This window comes from Leptonotus elevatus, chromosome 11 (assembly GCF_054856555.1).
Source record: "Leptonotus elevatus isolate MCC_2025b chromosome 11, RoL_Lele_1.0, whole genome shotgun sequence".
NCBI lineage: Eukaryota > Metazoa > Chordata > Actinopteri > Syngnathiformes > Syngnathidae > Leptonotus > Leptonotus elevatus.
In genome coordinates this window covers 8,745,000-8,763,462 of record NC_141249.1, presented here as the reverse complement: position 1 = coordinate 8,763,462, position 18,463 = coordinate 8,745,000, and the positions used below count along the sequence as shown (strand labels likewise).

General features: G+C 39.1%; 2 protein-coding genes across 9 annotated transcripts; both read left to right on the top strand.

The window, feature by feature from the left end:
* The first annotated feature begins 605 nt into the window (after nt 1–605).
* On the top strand, nt 606–13,615 carry LOC147165725 (WD repeat-containing protein 47-like). 6 transcript variants are annotated; one of them, XM_086089441.1, is made up of 16 exons: nt 606–754; nt 1,467–1,656; nt 1,724–1,807; nt 2,849–2,933; nt 3,280–3,588; nt 4,157–4,596; nt 4,703–4,796; nt 6,594–6,763; nt 8,148–8,327; nt 8,430–8,502; nt 8,572–8,729; nt 8,798–8,964; nt 9,049–9,219; nt 11,157–11,288; nt 12,128–12,346; nt 12,417–13,615. In XM_086089441.1, exons 2-16 carry the CDS (start codon nt 1,499–1,501, stop codon nt 12,557–12,559), a joined length of 2,583 nt encoding a protein of 860 aa, XP_085945567.1. In that variant the 5' UTR covers nt 606–754; nt 1,467–1,498; the 3' UTR covers nt 12,560–13,615. The 6 variants fall into 6 exon arrangements, with proteins under 6 accessions (XP_085945567.1, XP_085945566.1, XP_085945570.1 ...); XM_086089440.1 differs by having other exon boundaries at nt 6,591–6,763; XM_086089444.1 differs by lacking the exons at nt 606–754; nt 2,849–2,933 and having other exon boundaries at nt 1,626–1,656; nt 6,591–6,763.
* An 843-nt stretch (nt 13,616–14,458) lies between these two features.
* On the top strand, nt 14,459–18,329 carry lim2.2 (lens intrinsic membrane protein 2.2). Of its 3 annotated transcripts, none has more exons than XM_086089450.1 (5): nt 14,459–14,563; nt 15,033–15,240; nt 16,217–16,357; nt 16,446–16,580; nt 18,206–18,329. In XM_086089450.1, exons 2-5 carry the CDS (start codon nt 15,063–15,065, stop codon nt 18,274–18,276), a joined length of 525 nt encoding a protein of 174 aa, XP_085945576.1. In that variant the 5' UTR covers nt 14,459–14,563; nt 15,033–15,062; the 3' UTR covers nt 18,277–18,329. The 3 variants fall into 3 exon arrangements, with proteins under 3 accessions (XP_085945576.1, XP_085945574.1, XP_085945575.1); XM_086089448.1 differs by having other exon boundaries at nt 14,477–14,563; nt 15,028–15,240; XM_086089449.1 differs by having other exon boundaries at nt 14,536–14,684.
* Nucleotides 18,330–18,463: the final 134 nt, after the last annotated feature.

Genomic DNA, 18,463 nt, shown 5'->3' with positions numbered 1-18,463 from the left:
TACTTAAATATATATGTAATTAATGGAATTATATCATTTAAAGTCATAAACATTTGTGTCATTAAATGTGTCCTTCCGTTATTAAAAAAAAACTTCCTTTATGTAAAACATTTAATTTCACTATATATTTAGATCCGTGTGCTGTTACCCAAAGACCCTCTTCCCCCAAAAATATGTCAAAATAAATACATAATGTGTGTGTGGGGGGTAATATAAAAACAAAATTAAACCTTTCTTGTTCTTATGTTGTAATTTTCCAAAATTGGAAAATCACATTTATTTTTATAGGACGGGCGGACGGACATGGATGGATGGATAAATAGATAGATAGATAGATAGATAGATAGATAGATAGATAGATAGATAGATAGATAGATATAGATAGATAGATAGATAGATAGATAGATAGATAGATAGATAGATAGATAGATAGATAGATAGATAGATAGATAGATAGATAGATAGATAGATAGATAGATAGATAGATAGACAGACAGATAGATAGATAGATAGATAGAGTTGTAGTGTCCCTGCGGTTGACAAGTTGTGGGTCTTTACTCTTAACTCCTGCTTGCAGAAAGTAGGTGTGTCTATGCTGCGATAATGGCGCACCTGATTGGACGTTTGCGGCTGCGTGCGTCCGCATGGCAACGCAACCTGCGCACAGGAGGAGAGCTCTGCTAGCAAACCGGGATTTATTGACGAAACCTTTTCGGACGCCGTTTGGTTTGGCGCGTTGTTGGCGCACTGACAGGTCAGGACTCGGTAACGTCATGTCTGTAGCGTGGAAATGAATGGCTTGAGTCTGCGCTATTCCGTGCGTGCGTGCGTGATTGTGAAGGGACTGGGCGGTGCCTACCCGCCACAAACGCACGGCATTACTGTCAACATAGTGCACACCGCACAGCATGCATGCAGCGGCAACACCTTTGATCAACGTGTCATTGGCATGCCAGCAAGGATGCACGTGATGTACTTAAACGCATCACTGAATTGCAGACGTTGGATCTTGGATAACGTCCGTCCTGGTGTTGCAGCAAACACAAGTTGCAGTATTTGGGCCGTTCTTGGTTTTTTTGTGTGTGTGTTTTTTTTTCTCGCTGTTACTGTAATAGCACACTAGCCAGGGTTGCAATAATTAACTATTTAAATGAATTACTTATCAAAAAGTGCAAAACGAATTCCTTATAAATTTGTGCTCTGTGTTTTATAATTTAACCGGTCACACCATTAGGTACAATCTTATAGCAGAGCTGTTTTAAAACAAAATTGCCATGATAAATCCTAAGATAATGTTTTATTGCAAGGGTACATTTACATATGCACTTGACATATTCGTGTTTTGTCTTGAATCAAATTATTTAAAAACAGGCTGCTGATATCATGTAGTGTATTTTTACAGTGTCTGGACAAGTCATACCTGATTGAGTTATTGTCACTTGTCTCCAAATGCATCTGTCTTGAAGTGGCCTGTAAACCGCCACTTGAAGCGGTCACCATGACAGCAGAGGAGACAATCAACATCAAGGAAGCAGAAGTAGTCAAGCTGGTCCTCGACTTCCTCAGCTCCAGGAAGCTGCACATCAGCATGCTGGCATTGGAGAAGGAGAGCGGCATCATCAACGGTCTCTATTCCGATGACATGCTCTTTCTCAGGTACGACAGCATCACAAACCGCATAATAACTTTCAAGAAAAACAATTCATTTGCGCTTCATTGACAGGCAACTCATTCTGGATGGTCAATGGGACGAGGTGATGCAGTTCATTCAGCCTTTAGAAGGGTTGGAGAAGTTTGACAAGAAAAGGTAAAAGCAACTAAACATGACCAAGAAGCCAAGTTCCTATCATGGTCACATCTTGTTTCTAGTATAGGGTTGAGTGAGGTATATTCTTACTTAAAGAGGTTTTTGTAACTTAACTCATTCACTGCCATTGACGGCTATAGACGTCAAAAATTCATTTGAACTATTTCTATTAGTTTAACATTTGTTCCACTTTTGATAACAAGAGTGTGAAAACTTGTATTGTACATTTAGAACCGATATAAAATTTGTGATTAATCGTGAGTTAACTAGTAAAGTGATGCGATTAATTACGAAAAAAAATTATCGCCTGACGCTCCTAATTTTTAATAATCTTTTCTTTTTTCTTTAAAGTAATTTTTTTTAATAATCTTTTTTTTTTAAAGAAAAGATTATTAAAAAATTAGGGGCGTCAAGCAATTTTAATTTTTAATCATAATTAATCGCATGACTTCACTAGTTGACTCACGATTAATAAAACAATTTTTATCTGTTCTAAATGTACAATAACTAAAATAAAACAATTCTAGGTTTTCATACTCTTGTTAACAAAAGTGGGAAAACATGTTAAACTAATAGAAATAGTTCAAATTATTTTTTTTACGTCTACAGCCATCAATGGCAGTGAATGAGTTAATTGCCTATTTTTTTAAATGACTGTCAAGTAGACTCAAGCAACATCTGAACACAGAAACACTAAGATGTCAAAGCCAAATGCTAAGCAGAGCTGTTGGACGCATATTAGTTGGTGGTATTTTCAACGTTAGCTTCCGCTAAGGAGTAGGAGGTAACTGCACACTAAATTGACAAATTGAATTGCAGTAGCTTCCTGTAGCTAGCAAGGACTCTCAAGCTAACAAAACATAGCACTTCAGTTAGCAGTTAGCATGAGACAAGAACACCCTCTCAAAATAACCAAAGGGTATAAAAACAGGCTGAAAAGAGTCTTATACGTATACTTCTTGTTTCTTGGGGTATTTTGACGGAAACATGTCCAATGAATGAATGAATTGTGAAAATGTCAATACATTTTTGTTGTTGTAGGTTCCGCTATATCGTTCTGAAGCAGAAGTTTCTTGAGGCCCTTTGTGTAAATAATGCCATGTCTGCAACTGAAGATGCCCAAAATGTACGTTTACATGGGAATTTACACTGTCACTAAGAAGAAGGTTATTACTATTTGTCTAACAGAACATCATTGTGGTCAACAAGTTCAAACATTTTCAAAGCAGTCAGTTAGTTTACACTTTTAGGAACCATGAAAATGTTTCTAGAAGATCAAAGTGAAGTTAGCAATTATGTTGAAATAAAGCATCACTTCAAAGCATCCAATCAGTTAGTGTTAATTTGGGGACTGCTTTGATGTACTGGAGAGCGTTTTATAGAAAAAGTTGAGCTCCTCAGGCTATGAATGCTAAATGCTAAATTATCATATTGACAGCTACTCATTCTAATGAATCTTCCATTATATACAGCTGGAGTGTACCATGCAGGAGGCTGTCAAGTGCCTGCACAACTTGGAGGACTTCTGCCCATCTAAAGAGGACTACAGCAAACTGTGTCTCCTCCTCACGCTGCCTCGCCTCACCCACCATGCCGAGTTCAAGGACTGGAACCCGAGTACGGCGCGCGTCCACTGTTTCGAGGAAGCCTGCGCGATGGTCGCCGAGTTCATTCCAGCGGACAGGAAGCTGAGCGAGGCAGGCTTCCGAGCAAGTGGGAACCGCCTCTTCCAGCTGCTCATCAAAGGCATTCTTTATGAGTGCTGTGTCGAATTCTGCCAGGTGAGGCGACGTCTTTGCAGCTAGAACTGATTTTAGTCTAGAGTCTTGTCTAGTCTAGTCCAGTCCAGTCTTTAGTTTAGATTTTAAGAGCGTCTGTTGCTGTTGAAGGAAGTCATGATTGACGGTTGTATGAAGGTCTTGTGAAACTGATATGTCAGGAATTACTTAGGGGGTCTAGACCAGTGGTTTTTAACCTGGGTTTGATCAAATCCCAGGGGTTCGGCGGAGGTCAAGACACACACCCGACTCAAAGGTTTCGTGATGATATGCCCCGCTTGGCCATCAATGGCTACAGGTGATCACACTACATTGATTGTTCTATCTGGTGTTCCGCAGGGTTCAATTCAGGGGCCTCTGCGGTTTGCATTGCATCTGCTGCATTTCAATGTGTAGAGAGCCAGAACTTCCAGCAAGGTTAACAACCACTGGTCTACATCAGGCATTTTCGGGCAGTTGGTGTAAAACCAGAAGCTTCCTACTTGGCATATACATTGTATGCTATCATATGAGACCAAATACATAGTGCAAATCAATTCAGTCGGTCTTAACGAACACATTTACTTTGCAGAGCAAAGCAACTGGCGAGGCGATAACGGAGGGCGAAGTATTACTCGGTGTAGACTTGCTCTGCGGCAACGGTTGCGATGAACTGGATCTATCGCTGCTGTCCTGGCTGCAGAAACTTTCGCCTGGTGCGTTTTCGTGCGCCTTCCAACAGAAGACTCTCAACATCCATGTCGAACGCCTTGTCAAGCCCAGCAAGGCCGGCCACGCCGACCTTCTTACCCCTCTGATCAACCGCCTCTCCCCCTGCCCGGCCTCACCTTTCCGCCAGAGGCCGCACTCTGCTGACACGTACATGTCCAGATCCCTGAACCCGGCTCTGGACGGTCTGTCCCACGGCTTGGCTGCCCAAGATAAGAGAGGCATGGAGGTCAACATGAAATCAGCTCTCAGTCGAAGCCTGGTGGAGAGTAATGTTCATCAGCTGGATGATTCCCCTGAGAAGTAAATATCGTAACTGCTTCGTGACTTGAAATACAAAACAAATTGATTAACGTTGAATCTCTTGTTTGAACTGACGTTAACAGGCTCTTTTTTTTTTTGACTGTAGAAAGTATCCACGGGGTTTGGAGGGTCCCAAGACCACGCGTACCCCTCTGACTCCTGGGAGAGACGGTGGAACGGCATGCACAGAAACAGCTGAGGTAATGATGTGTCAGAAAAGTTCCAGCACTTCTGTCACAAAAGTTTTATGGAACTTCAAACTCAAATTACAAACTATGAATTTGAAAATAAATACTCAATAAATAAACAATGGGCTGCTTGAGCTTTAGACATCATAGAGCTGGCACATTTGCAACCAGAAAATGATTTAAGAGAGACAGATATTGTTGATTTTATTTAATTTTAAAACAAGTCAAAAAAATTCTTAACAATAATATATTCTATGTGGCCCCACTAGTCTAAACACAGTATGTGTTTGTTGAATATGAATTAAGCAGCAAAATCCTTCCACTTTTATACATCTCAGGGTGCAGCCATTTTGCCACTTGTTGTTGACTGAAAATGACATCAGAGTTGCTCATGGGCGAGGTAACAACCAAATAACAGCTTAGCTTGGCAACGTCACATGACCAAATTTAGAAAACAGGTGAATGAGCCGTGATTTGAGCCCTGAGCAACTGTGATGTCATTTTCAGCAGCAAGTGGCAAAATGGCCGCCCCCTGAAATGGATAAAATGGGTGGATTTTGCGGTTTAATTCATATTTCACAAGCAATATTGATCAGAATGCTGTACTTAGACTATGGGGAACATCTATTTATTGTAAAGAATTTTTTTTTTTACTTGACCTTCTTTGACATTGCTTTCATTAAAATTCTTGATCTTTAAGATCAATAATTAAAGCACTCTTTTCACCGTCTTTCTTAAGAGGAAATGAAAAATGGAATCAGTTTGTTTTTCTAGGGCGGTCCTGTTTCATGCACAAGCTAACTTGAAGTTGAAGATCAGATCAAGGAATACCACATTCATTTTTGGGGCAAATTTGAACATTTTCATATATTTTCTTTGAAAGTCTTCACACAATTGTCTTCTCGTTAAATTATGTGTATGTGATGGCTGTTGTCAGGGGATAAGGGACGCATCACAGGTACAGTAAATAGTTTTAAGCACTCACCTTTAGCTTCTCAGGCCGGATTGCTTCAATGAATCAAGACAATAAAAACAAATAGCAAAGGTTGTCTGAGGCAGTGTCTTGTCATGGGAATTATTACTAAAGTAACAGAGAGTATGAGATTTAGAATAGATTCCCCCTGAACCCCTGAACCGCTTCATCTCCATACCGCCACTGCTCATAAATCCCTCGTAACTGCCCTGCCGCAAGTGTCCAGAGACACTCGTGACCCGCTGCCACCGCCGCGTGAAAGTGGTGGAGGTCAAGGGAAGAGGCGGAAGATAATCTGGTTTGATTTGCTGTCGCACCCACGATGGCCCAGTGGCTCCTTCATCACTCATCTTTATGCATCCCAGGTTCCAGCTAATGGAGTAACGTGTTTTCATATTGGATGCGGCGTGTGTGTGTGCATGAAAAGTGGCGGTGACAATGTTGAAGGGACAATGAGGTCCCTGAAAACTTTTTTATGGCATGGATGATGTAGCATAAGGCCTTGAGAAGCTCTTTGGAGAGTTTGTCTATGTATGCAGTCAATGTGTGTAGGTGTGTGCTCTTGCATGTGTTTGTGATGACCAGCATTGATTAGCATGTTTGCCTATGGCCAAGTTGGAGTTTTCAATAAACATAACATGTATGTTCTCGTAATGTCAGAGTACCTGAAGAAAACACAGCCCTGCCCGTGTTTCTTTACCAAATTGAGCACTAATAGCAAAATGGCAATCAAACAACAGCAACACGAAGTACTGCATCGCTTAAAAAGGTGCTACAGCTTGCACAGAGAAATGACCACTCACCATGCTTTACTCTTGGTCTATGCGTGTCAGCAGCCTGACTCGGCAGAGCACATGCAGGAGTACTACCGGCAGCGTCTGCGCGTGCAGCAACATCTGGAGCAGAAGCAACAGCAGAGACAGCTTTACCAGCAGATGTTGCTCGAGGGGGGGGTGAAGCCACTCGACGGAGCCCAAAACAACCTCACGGAGACTTTTCTCACTCGGTAAGTGATCAAATAAAGTTGGAAGTAGTTGTGGAAGAGACAAACAAATATATGATTGAGTTACAAAAATATAATCCATTGCTCTAATTTTGTCCAGCAACCTCATAAATTGCGAGTGCATGGAATCTGCCTATCTTGTGTAACATTTAAAAGTTGGAACAGCGCTCCTGAAAAACTTCTCTGGGAGACTACACCAGTTGTCACAGTAAACCGATATGACCCAAGAAATATTAAGTGTTATATGTCATACTGTAAGTGATATGGCATGACTCCTTCTTGTGAGTGGCTCCAAGTTATAGACGTCAGGAGGTGCAGTACACGTGTGATCAAATGTACATTGGCGATGTAAAGACAAACAAAAAATCTGCCGTGTGTGAGGGCACACAACAACCGTGAGGCAGGAAAGATGCTATGATACAACGGAGCCGCTCTTACCCTTTGGTCCATGTGTTTGAATAGTAAATATGCAAATTCAGCTAGTTTATTGATTTTAATGATGACATCATTGACATTATTGGATCGAAAAAGAAAATAAACGTAAAGCACGGACTACAGAACTGCAATTGCAGATAATTTTATGTAATTATTAATATTTCTACTACTATTTTATTGTGCTATTGTGTATAATGTTATGTATTATTATACCTTTTTACTCTTGACATGCAGGGGAGGGGAAAGGGAGCCTCTGCATGTCCCTGACCGCATGCTGAGGATCAGGAGCAAAACATGGATTAACCAGCTAAAATAAATATTCTAATTGTCTATTATTTCAAAAACATATATTTTACATTGAAGTAGTCCTTTTTACTTCAAGTTGACTTTACATCTATATGTGATAAAATATTGATATTTTATATTTGGTTCACTGCAGGTGGATGATTTAAGTTTGGCTTTATTTGGATGAATACAAGGTGGAGATATTGACAATTTTATTTGAAAGTAAGCTTTATCCAAGCATGTTTTTTTCAGACTTCAATTTCTTCTATCTAGTCTAGTAGCTCACTATGGTTTCTTACAGGTTAAAAAAAAGAGAGCCAAATAACGAGTGCTAAGACCATTGCCTAAAATGCGTTAATGCTGCCCCCTAGTGGTTATGTTGGAATAATGAGGGATCATTATTTAGCACTATATTGCATGAAACCTTTTGTCTTTTTAAATATATTTTTTTAAAGATATATGTACAGACTCATCACGTTCACAGCAAGTTTTACAACCATTAGTCTATCCACTTACAGTGAATTAATAATATATAAAATGCTCACATATACTACCATTTATATATCTTAGACAATTGTGTCTTTATATCAGTCATTTTGGATTATGTTAAAGTGTGAGTTACATGGATTGAAGATCTCTAAATAGACTCACAATGCCTTCCGTCCAGATCCATTCAGAAACTGGAGGAGATGAACGTTGCCATTGACCACCACGGAGATGAGGTGACCCCTCTGACCCAGCAGTGCAATGGTGTGACAGATGACGGCAGCACATCCAACAGCCAAGACCCGGAGCTGGTGCAAAGAGCAAAGACTGATAGTGTGAATGAGGAAGCAGTTCCTGCAAGGTAATAAATAGCAGTTTATTCCAAAATAAATCAGTTACATGCGATTTTAAAAGGTATGTTGTTGTATCTTACTATCTTTGTATGCGTGCGATATGACTACAGCGCTGCTGAGAGCGTTGGAGGCCCAGGACAAGATGATTCGAGCAGTCGTGTGACACGTTGCGCAACCCAGCAGGTACGATCACGAAAACAGAAATCCGGTAAAAAAATCAAATCAATTGTTTTCCCCTGACTTGCTTTATAGCCAGGAAAGGCCAAGACGCAGTTTGCAAAAGTGAGCCAGCTTGAAGACACGCAGGCAGTACGATCTGTTGCCTTCCACCCTTCTGGATCGCTTTATGCTGTTGGTTCCAACTCGAAAACTCTCAGAGTTTGCGCCTACCCTGACACCCTCACAACCAGGTCTGGACTGCACAGTTCAACTTACCTGCCCAGATCTTAAAATGCCATTTTCTCTGCACGTTCAACAGTCCGGACGCCGTCAAGCAGCCGGTGGTGTGCTTCCGAAGGAACAAACACCACAAAGGTTCCATCTACTGTGTCGCATGGAGCCACTGTGGACAGCTGCTGGCCACCGGATCCAATGACAAATATGTCAAAGTTCTGCCTTTCAATGCCGACAGCTGCAATGCGACAGGTACACAATTATTTGTTTACAGTCACCATAAACTGATGAGATGATGCACATTCAAGCAGGATTTTTTTTTTTTACATCTTCCAGGTCCTGATCTGGAGTTCAGCATGCATGACGGAACCATCAGGGACTTGGCCTTCATGGAGGGTCCCGAGAGCGGCGGGTCCATCTTGATTAGCGCTGGAGCCGGAGACTGCAACATCTACACCACTGATTGTCAAAGAGGACAGGGCCTTCACGCCTTGAGTGGGCACACTGGTATCTGACCTTGAAATGTTTAGTCAAGGTCTCGAGGCAACATTTACACCAAGCAGTTAAGCTTTCAATGATAGTCCTAAATTGGCTTCTATTTCCATTTCAAAGTAAAGAGGCAGGATGGTGATAGTTTTACAATCTTCTTCTTCATCTTTTTCTTCTTTTAAAGAAGATGAAGAAGAAGCAACTTCAGTTGGAATTATGGAAGTAGAAGCAATGGTAGTCATGACAACAACAATTTATAAAGCGCATTAGTCCACCAGAATTATACATTTAGCTACAATGCAATGCAGAAGACTTCTGGTAAAAGGGACATTCAGTGATTTCTAGTGCCATCTAGTGGTGAACTAATAATTCATACATTTTTTAAACCGTCAATAGTATGCAAAAAAAAATGTTGTATCGCATATATAAATATATATATATATATATATATCCATTTTCTTAACCGCTTGTCCTCACAAGGGTCGCAGGAGCCTATCCCAGCTGGCTTCGGGCAGTAGGTGGGGTACACCCTGAACTGGTTGATATATATATATATATATATATATATATATATATATATATATATATATATATATATATAAATAATCGTAGGTCTAGTATTCAATAACTATATTACATGGCTGTAGTCTTACCTTACTCGAGATGCCATGTTTCGCCGCCATCTTCCTGCTACGGATGCCCAAAGGACAACTTTGGTATTGCATCGAGTATCTGACCCAACGGGTCGACCGCCGCTTACCTTCCACAGCTGGGGCATGCAGATGGTCGTCATTAACTCGCGTGATTTGGGTCTGTCGCTTGTCACATTCTGCTTTGCTTTCGCAAGATTTTACTAGCTTTTAAAAAAAATATTTACTAGCTCCCCCCGCTAGCCGCTCTTGTTAGCTGCTAATTCTGTCTCACTTGGTCTTTAAGGGTCGCTCGGCGGTGTTCACAACGGCTGCTAAGTCGCCGTCGCTCGCCGAGATGCTCGTCTGCTCATGCAAAATAAGAATTGGTGGGAGGCTTGCGAAATATGGTCGCTCTGAGTCACTGTAGTGTGTGTGCTCGTAATGAACCACTAGATGGCGGAATGGATCACTGAATGAATGAATAACTGAACAACACATTTAGACAAAGTATTAACTCATTCACTGCCATTGACAGCTATAGTCGTCAAAAATTCATTTGAACTATTTATATTAGTTAAACATTTCTTTTCCATTTTTCCAAAAATATAAAAAAAAAATATATATATATATATATATATTTATTTATTTATTTTTAAAGAAAAGATTATTCAAATTTAGGGGCATCAGGCGATTACAATTTTTAATCGTAATTAATGGCATGACTTCACGAGTTAACTCACGATTAATCAAAAATGTTGTATCTGTTCTAATACAAAAAAAATCTAGGTTTTCATACTCTTGTTAACAAAAATGGGAAAAAATATTAAACTAATAGAAATAGTTAAAATTAATTTTTGACGTCTATATCCGTCAATGGCAGTGAATGAGTTATGCAAGTTTTTGTAAAACAACCCCCCCCCAAAAAATTTTTTATTTCTTGACTTGTTTGACTCAGAAGAGAAATAGCAATAAAAAACGCAAAATAGCGAGGTAAAAATGCAACAGTTCTAGTCACAAATGAAAACCCACGCTAAAGTGAAGCCACAATAACTGAACTGTGAAGTAGCAAGGGAACACTGTACTGCAATGAGATTTATACAGATCTATTTTAGTATCCGTCACCACAATGATAACGTAAACATATGTACTGTATCTTGAAGTGTTTGGTGGAAAGACACTTTTCATATATACACAATTTAACTACACTCCGTCTATGGGTGCTTACCTTGATGTTTGAAGACTTTGCGATTTGTGATCAAGTGTGAGAAAGAAGGACATTATAGTACATATGATATACTTGGTGTCACCTGTGCTTTTGAACAGGCCACATTTTGACTCTATACACATGGGGAGGTTGGATGATCGCTTCGGGGTCCCAAGACAAGACCGTCCGCTTCTGGGACCTGCGGGTTCCAAGTTGCGTGCGTGTCGTGGGTACCACCCTGCATGGCTCAGGTAAGTCCGCTTCATTCATTCATGCTAACGTGAACAATCTGACTGTGCGGTGTACATTCCGTTCTTTTCTGATGCCTTTATTGTTACTTATTATTGGGGCATTATTGAGTCAGCCATGCATATACAGTATACAGAACTGTGTGTACAAGATAACTAACTATGTGGTTAAATTGTATAAGAGACCAGGTTGACCTTGTATAATTGTGGAGATTCTTACTTAGATGCTCAATATGCTGAAGTTGCATTAGATTTGCTATTTTTCCCAAAAATGTTGGTTGAATGTAGTGTGTCCAAACTATGGCCCGGGGGCCATTTACGGCCCACCAACATTTTCAGCGGCCCATCATAAAAATTACATTTGTACAGTTGATTGACGACCACTACTACTACTAATTAATTCATATTATTTACTGTAGAGTTTTTCTAGATATGAAAATATACAATTTAACCATTTACAAGTAAAATGGGAACATTTATTTTTATAACACTGTGGTGAATAATTGAATAAATGAATAATTTATAATGAATAATTAATTAATGAACTGCTTTAAAAAATGTCAGATTACAATAGATTGATTTTGTTTTGGTTCTGAATATAAAGATGGGATTCTGTTTAATGCAGGGACAGTTCTATTCTATTAAAAAAAAGAAAGAATAAGAAAAAAAATTATAAACTATTTGCCTCTATTTGACCCTAATTATAATATATAAGCAATATAAAATTTCTTGATTGACTGATTTTGCCGTGTTTAATAAATTAAAATGGAAAAATTTCTAAGTGACCCCCCCTAACCGACTAACAACAAACTATTGCATATATGGAACCTTTTTCCCCACAGGAAGTGCGGTCGTTTCAGTGGCAGTGGATCCCAGCGGCCGCCTGCTCGCCACGGGCCAGGAGGACAGCACCTGCATGCTCTATGACATCAGAGGAGGCCGCATCGTCCAGACGTACCGCCCTCACAGCAGTGACATCCGTTCTGTACGCTTCTCACCTGGAGCCCATCATCTTCTCACTGGTTCCTATGACAACAACATCATCATCAGTGACCTGCAAGGTAGCAGCTCATGTTATGCTAACTGATGAAACTTGATTGGCATCCTTTCACTCCTTTTCTTTGAACCCAGGTGACCTAACAAAAGCGCTCCCTCAGACGTTAGCAGGAGAACACTGGGACAAAGTGATCCAGTGTCGATGGCATCCCAAGGACAGAACCTTCCTCTCTTCCTCCGCTGATCGGACCGTCGTCCTCTGGGCTCCCAACCCCTGAGAGAGTCGGAATACCCGCGGCAAAATCGGACATTAAGTAGTCCGGCGTGGGATCGCAAACTAAATGTTTGTATTTTTGTGTCAATGTCTATATGTACAGATGTAGGACAAGTGTAAAAAAACATGACTCGTATTTGTTTTATGCTCGTCTAATCACGCTGTCAACAATGCCTAAAGATATTTTTGGGTGTTGGAGAAGGTGGCAAATAGTTGTTGTACCATTAAATGCACATTATCACACTGACGTCAAATATTTCACTTGTGTGCTGTGCTTGTACGCACTAACATAATCAGACAATGTTGACTAGCACTTTAAATCTGGAGATTGTATTTGGGGGTGTCGTGGTGAATTCAGCTTTACTAAAAGAACCCCAAATGACAAATATGTGACTAAATAGAAAAGAATTACTGCAAAAATGTCAAAATATTTTTAGGAAGTCATTGTCCTATCTTTTATTAACAAAATACAAAGGATTGAGAAGAATGCACTTGAATGCTATGGTGAAGAATTCATTACATAATGTGCCTTTTTTTAAACCATTCTAAGAGATTGTGGGTTGGTGTCGTAAGTGAATTTACCGTATGCATCTTGACACGTCTATTTTTTTTGTAGTATCGCTCACTGTGCACATTTAATGTTTGTATTGAAAGTCTGACCTGAATGAATAGTCGGTAATATGATCACATTGCACAACATGAGACAATGTACTTGTTGAACACATCAATTTGTAAATGTGGCACATGCATTTAGTGACGGTGCATTTCACCAACTGATATTTTGCCTTTTTTTTTTCATGAAGAGGTAGAGCACATGAAAATATGAGTTACTCTACTTAGCTACTATGCAGAAAAGCTGTCGGTTTGACAAAATGATTAAAGCCCAATGCACAATGTCTCCGTTTAACCATTCCAATCTCTGCTTACCTTACATTGCTATAAATTGTTTGTGTTTGTATGCTGAACTATGTTTCATCACTTCGTGGTGTTGTTCACAGTGTTTGTTCCACGTGTCTCGTCATTGAGTTCAACGGATTGAAATAAAACAATGTCACTAGGAATAATTAAATTGGCGTTAAATCATTTGTTACTCCATGCCAACACTTTGTAATGATCATACTACGATTGGCTGTATTATGGGCCCCATTATGAAGAGAAACCCTTTCTAGTTAACCAAAACTACACCATGTGTCTTCTTAATCTTTATTTGTACGGAATGACACTAAATTATTGTGGAAAAGCTGGGGCACCAGAGCATATCGTCTCATTGCCATGGAGACAGCCTTCGGCCGCCAAATCAGAGCACATGAAGGAAGGGGAAAAGAGATAAGGCGACAGTTGGACACTCAACCAGGGGAAGCAGGCCGACAATAAAAAGGCCGACATGTGACTCTCAGGGGGCGTCAATTAATCGAATTAGCAATCAGTTCTTCAAGATGAGACTTCCTTATGAATGCACAATAGAAATTGTGTACTTTGTGGTTCAGATGTCGCCACCGTCTTAAAATAATTACCTGTCTTTTTTTTTCACAAATATTTTTTTGCCCTAATCATCTCCTTATGATGCAAATGGTTCCATGTTTTGTGTATCCTGAAAAATATGTGAAAAAATGACTTATTTTAAGAAAATGTTGATATTCAATGATTATTGTGACAACATTCAGCATTTGCTACCAATAACAGGCTATGAATGAACTGCCGAAAGGTCAGGTTCAATTTCAGAATGATGTTATTTTGTGTTTGGTTCTGTTCACCAAAATATGGCATCCATTGTTGGTTGCCAGATTGATATATTGAAAAACGTTAGGTACAAAAACTTATGGGACAGTTTTTTTGGGCAGATGAAAGTCATTGGAGAGTAAAATAGAGACTGTCATCACTCACATGTTGCGCTCGATCATTCGCTCCTTTGTGAGGGGGACAATGCGAGGCAACGTTGGGGGGCTTAAAAAGCATACGCACTCTGTAAACCCAGCCAGCCAGGAGGGACAACCCAACCTAGCAAGAGGTAACAGAAAATCCTGGATTTGTATTTCTTATTTTTTAACATAGGCGATCGCTCTACTCTTTGGGTGATATTTTCTTTGAACTTCCAAAAGTCAACATTGTGAAGAGCCTCAAATCTTAAGGTGAAACTGCATCTGGAGCTTGTTTTGTTTTGTTTTAAAATCGTTTTTTTAACTGAGCTCAAAATATGCGTTTAATTTTTAATGTAGTAGACTGATGAATGTTTTGTGTATTTAGAGTAGCGTTTTAGATAGAAGTGTAAATAAGCGTTTGAAATCATCACATTGTGTTTATTGTGACCCATGCAGTGACTGCTGACACCTCACAGATTATTGTAACAAAGGGGAATGAGCGAACAATGGCGGGAAGCCGCCTATCATGCACTCTCATTGTCAGTCAGATGCTCGGTCAAGTGTTTCGCTAGCCTCAACCCATTTCACTAACCTTCCCCTCTCATCCTCCGAGTTCAGGAGGAGAGAAGTTTTGTCGACTTCTCCAGCATGCTGTACACTCTGGCCGGAGGAGGCACACTCTGCGGCGTGGCTGCACTGGTGCTCCTAATCGTCTCCACGGCGACCGACTTCTGGATGCAGTATCGGTACTCGGGCAGCTCGGCCAATCAGGGCCTTTGGAGGTTTTGCATCAACCATAAATGTCATGCTCACACCATCACTGTAGGTAAGGCCTGGAGGATTCGTGACAAGAATTGTATACGTTTTTTAAGATGCGACTTTGTGCTTTGATTTGTGAGCAAAAATGTGAGCTATGATCTCATGGTTTGTGGTAGTGAATTCAAATCGTATTACAAATGCCAGTTTGGTAGTAGTTAAAAAAAAAAAAAAAGAAGTTACTTCAAGTTGTTTAAGGCCACGCCCATTTCAAGTTGACTGTCAAACCAAATATAGAACAAAAATGTCACCACTGATCTCTCAACTGAGCGTGTTTATTGGAAGTAAGGTGTTTATGTATTTAGTTATCTTAGGGGTGTCAAAATCAGTGTGTTAATTTTGAGTTAATTTAAAGTTCCTTTAACGCCACAATTTTTTTTAAACTTGCGATTAATGACCGGCCCTTACTTGGAAAGCCTGTACTGGGGGAATTCCAGTTGCAACGCAGCAGCCGCGTCCACGTCAAAATTGAGCAGTAATAAATGTAATAATAATGCATATATTTGTGGAGACTGGGCTCAAGTTGTATCTGACAATTTTAGAAATGTGCAAAATTTCACAATTTACTTCATGTTAAAGATTAGATCGCTCTTAATATGAAAAGGAAAATGCAGAGCTGCCACCAATGTCTTACAAATGCAATTATGCCATCTAGTGGCAGAAAAACAACCTCACCACAAATCAACATTACACTTGTTTTTTTACAGTACACCACATATTTTTAGTTTTAATTCAATTTTATGAATTATTATGAAATTACTGTATCAATGACTAAAAGATGAAACCATATTTCTATGAGTTTAACATTTTTTCCCACTTTTATAGTAACAAGAGTATGAAAACGTTTTATTCTACATTTAGAACAGATATAAAATTTGCAATTAATCAAAAGTTAACTATTGAAGTCATGCGATTAATTACGATTCAAATTTGCAATCGCCTGACACCCCTAATTGATTGGGGGTTTTTTACCATGTGACCCTCAGCCTTCTGGGATGCAACTCGGGCCTTCATGTTGCTGGCTGTGCTCAGCTGTTTCGCCGGCGTGGTGCTCGGCCTGAGCGCTTTCACCAATGGTACCAAGAACAAGAGGGTCCGCATGGGGGGCATTGCCCTGGTCCTCTCAGGTAATACAGAAAATAAAAATTCCGCATTTACTTTCCAACTTTCTCCATGCAATATGATGCATTTAAGACGTATCGGTGCCTCTCTCAGGGTTTCTTGCTCTCTTGGCACTCTCTATCTACACGGGAGTGACGGTCACTTTCTTTGGGAAACGCTTCTTGGACTGGCGATTTTCGTGGTCCTACATCATTGGATGGGTGGCCATCATCCTGGCTTTTGCGGCAGGTACTGCATTTCTTATTAGTTCTCGTTATTTACGGTGTGTGTGGTCAAGGGATTTAGCCATCACCGTGTGTTATCGAAAGCTCGGTTGGTACACTCACTTGTCACCGTCATCATCCGTGTAATATATTCGACAGAAATTAGAAATGCATTGAAAAAATATAGAATTTTTTACCCCAATTTTTTTTTATGCTGATAAAACACTAATAATGTCCGCCCAAAAAACAAATAAAACAACACAAAAGTAGCTGAATCATGTTTCTTTCCATTTATTGTGAATCAAAATGCACTACTATTATCATATAAATACATTTTATAGTAGCATTTAGAAACTGAGTAGCATTTTGATGGAATAATCTCCCCCACCTCTCCCGTGTTACACACTTGACACGTCCACACATGCTTCGTTTTCACTTATAAATTGGTTTATATATAAGCACTGATATAATTCAAATTTGTTAGACCACCTGCCATTAAATTGAATAGACACCATCTAGCGTCACAAAAAGCTTTAATGTGTACTCTTTCAATTTCATTGAGCTCTTAACATTTTATAATTTCTAACAGAAATTTTTAATTGACGATAAAAAGTAAAATAATCGACATCTTAATAGATAAATGATCATGTGTTTTACTATTGTTTAAGTTTTTGTAAAACAGCCATTTAAAATAAAAAACAAGATCGTGGAAAACAGTAATCATATATTAGAATTTAAAAAAAAAATCATTTTGGTTTCATCAATGTCTACATGCTGAATGAAGTATTAGCCTATCCATTACAGAAATATAAAATAATAATTGAATAATACCAGTATTGTTAATTTAGGGCATATTTGGCATACACAGAGAGTGATGCAAATTTGTTAAGCAGTGCATATGCATTACTTTTACCTCTATCTTAAAACACAGGTAACGCACATTTATCTTTATCACTAGCATATTTCCCAAAATTTTCTCAAGTCATTTTCAACAATTTAACTCATTCATTGCCATTGATGGCGATAGATGTCAAAAATTAATTTGAACTATTTCTATTAGTTTCACCCCCCCCCCCCCCCCCCACTTTTGTTAACAAGAGTATGAAAACCTAGGAAAAAAATGTTGTTGTACATTTAGAACACATAAAATGTGTGATTAATTGTGAGTTAAGTTTGAAGTCATGCGATTATTTACAATTAAAAAATTTGATCGTCTGACACCCCTCATTTTTTAATATATATATATATTTTTAATTAGGGGCATCAGGTGATTCAATTTTTTTATTTTATTAATCACATGACTTCACTAGTTAATCACAAATTTTATATCTGTTCTAAATGTACAATACATTTTTTTCTAGGTTTTCTTACTCTTGTAAAAAAAAAAAGTGAAACTAATAGAAATAGTTCAAATGACTTTTTTATATCTATAGCCGTCAATGGCAGAGAATGAGTTAATTCAGTTTGTTGTTTTTTAAGGCTTTATAGTGTCCTTATTATATTTACAATGTATTCAATATTTTTTCTTTGGAATGACATGTACTGTATCTGATAATTGACAAACATAATCAAAACAGCCTCCATTCATGATGTCATTGTTATATCACTTGCAGTACACGTGTCATAATAACTATATCTCATCCACTTTAGGTGTGTTCCAGCTCTGTGCTTACCAGCGAACAACTGCAGAACCTTCTTCTTCAAATGTCCCTGACAGTTGAACCACAGCACACTGATGCTTGTCTGTAGTTAGAATAAAGCCAAATCATACCTATCTCTTGTGTGTGTTCTTTGATTTAAAAAAAGAAAGAAAGAAAGAAAGAAAGAAAGAATAACCTATTCACGTAGAGACAGCCGTTCGTAAAATTGAAATAATCGTACACTAGCATTATTCACCAGAAGGCGCAC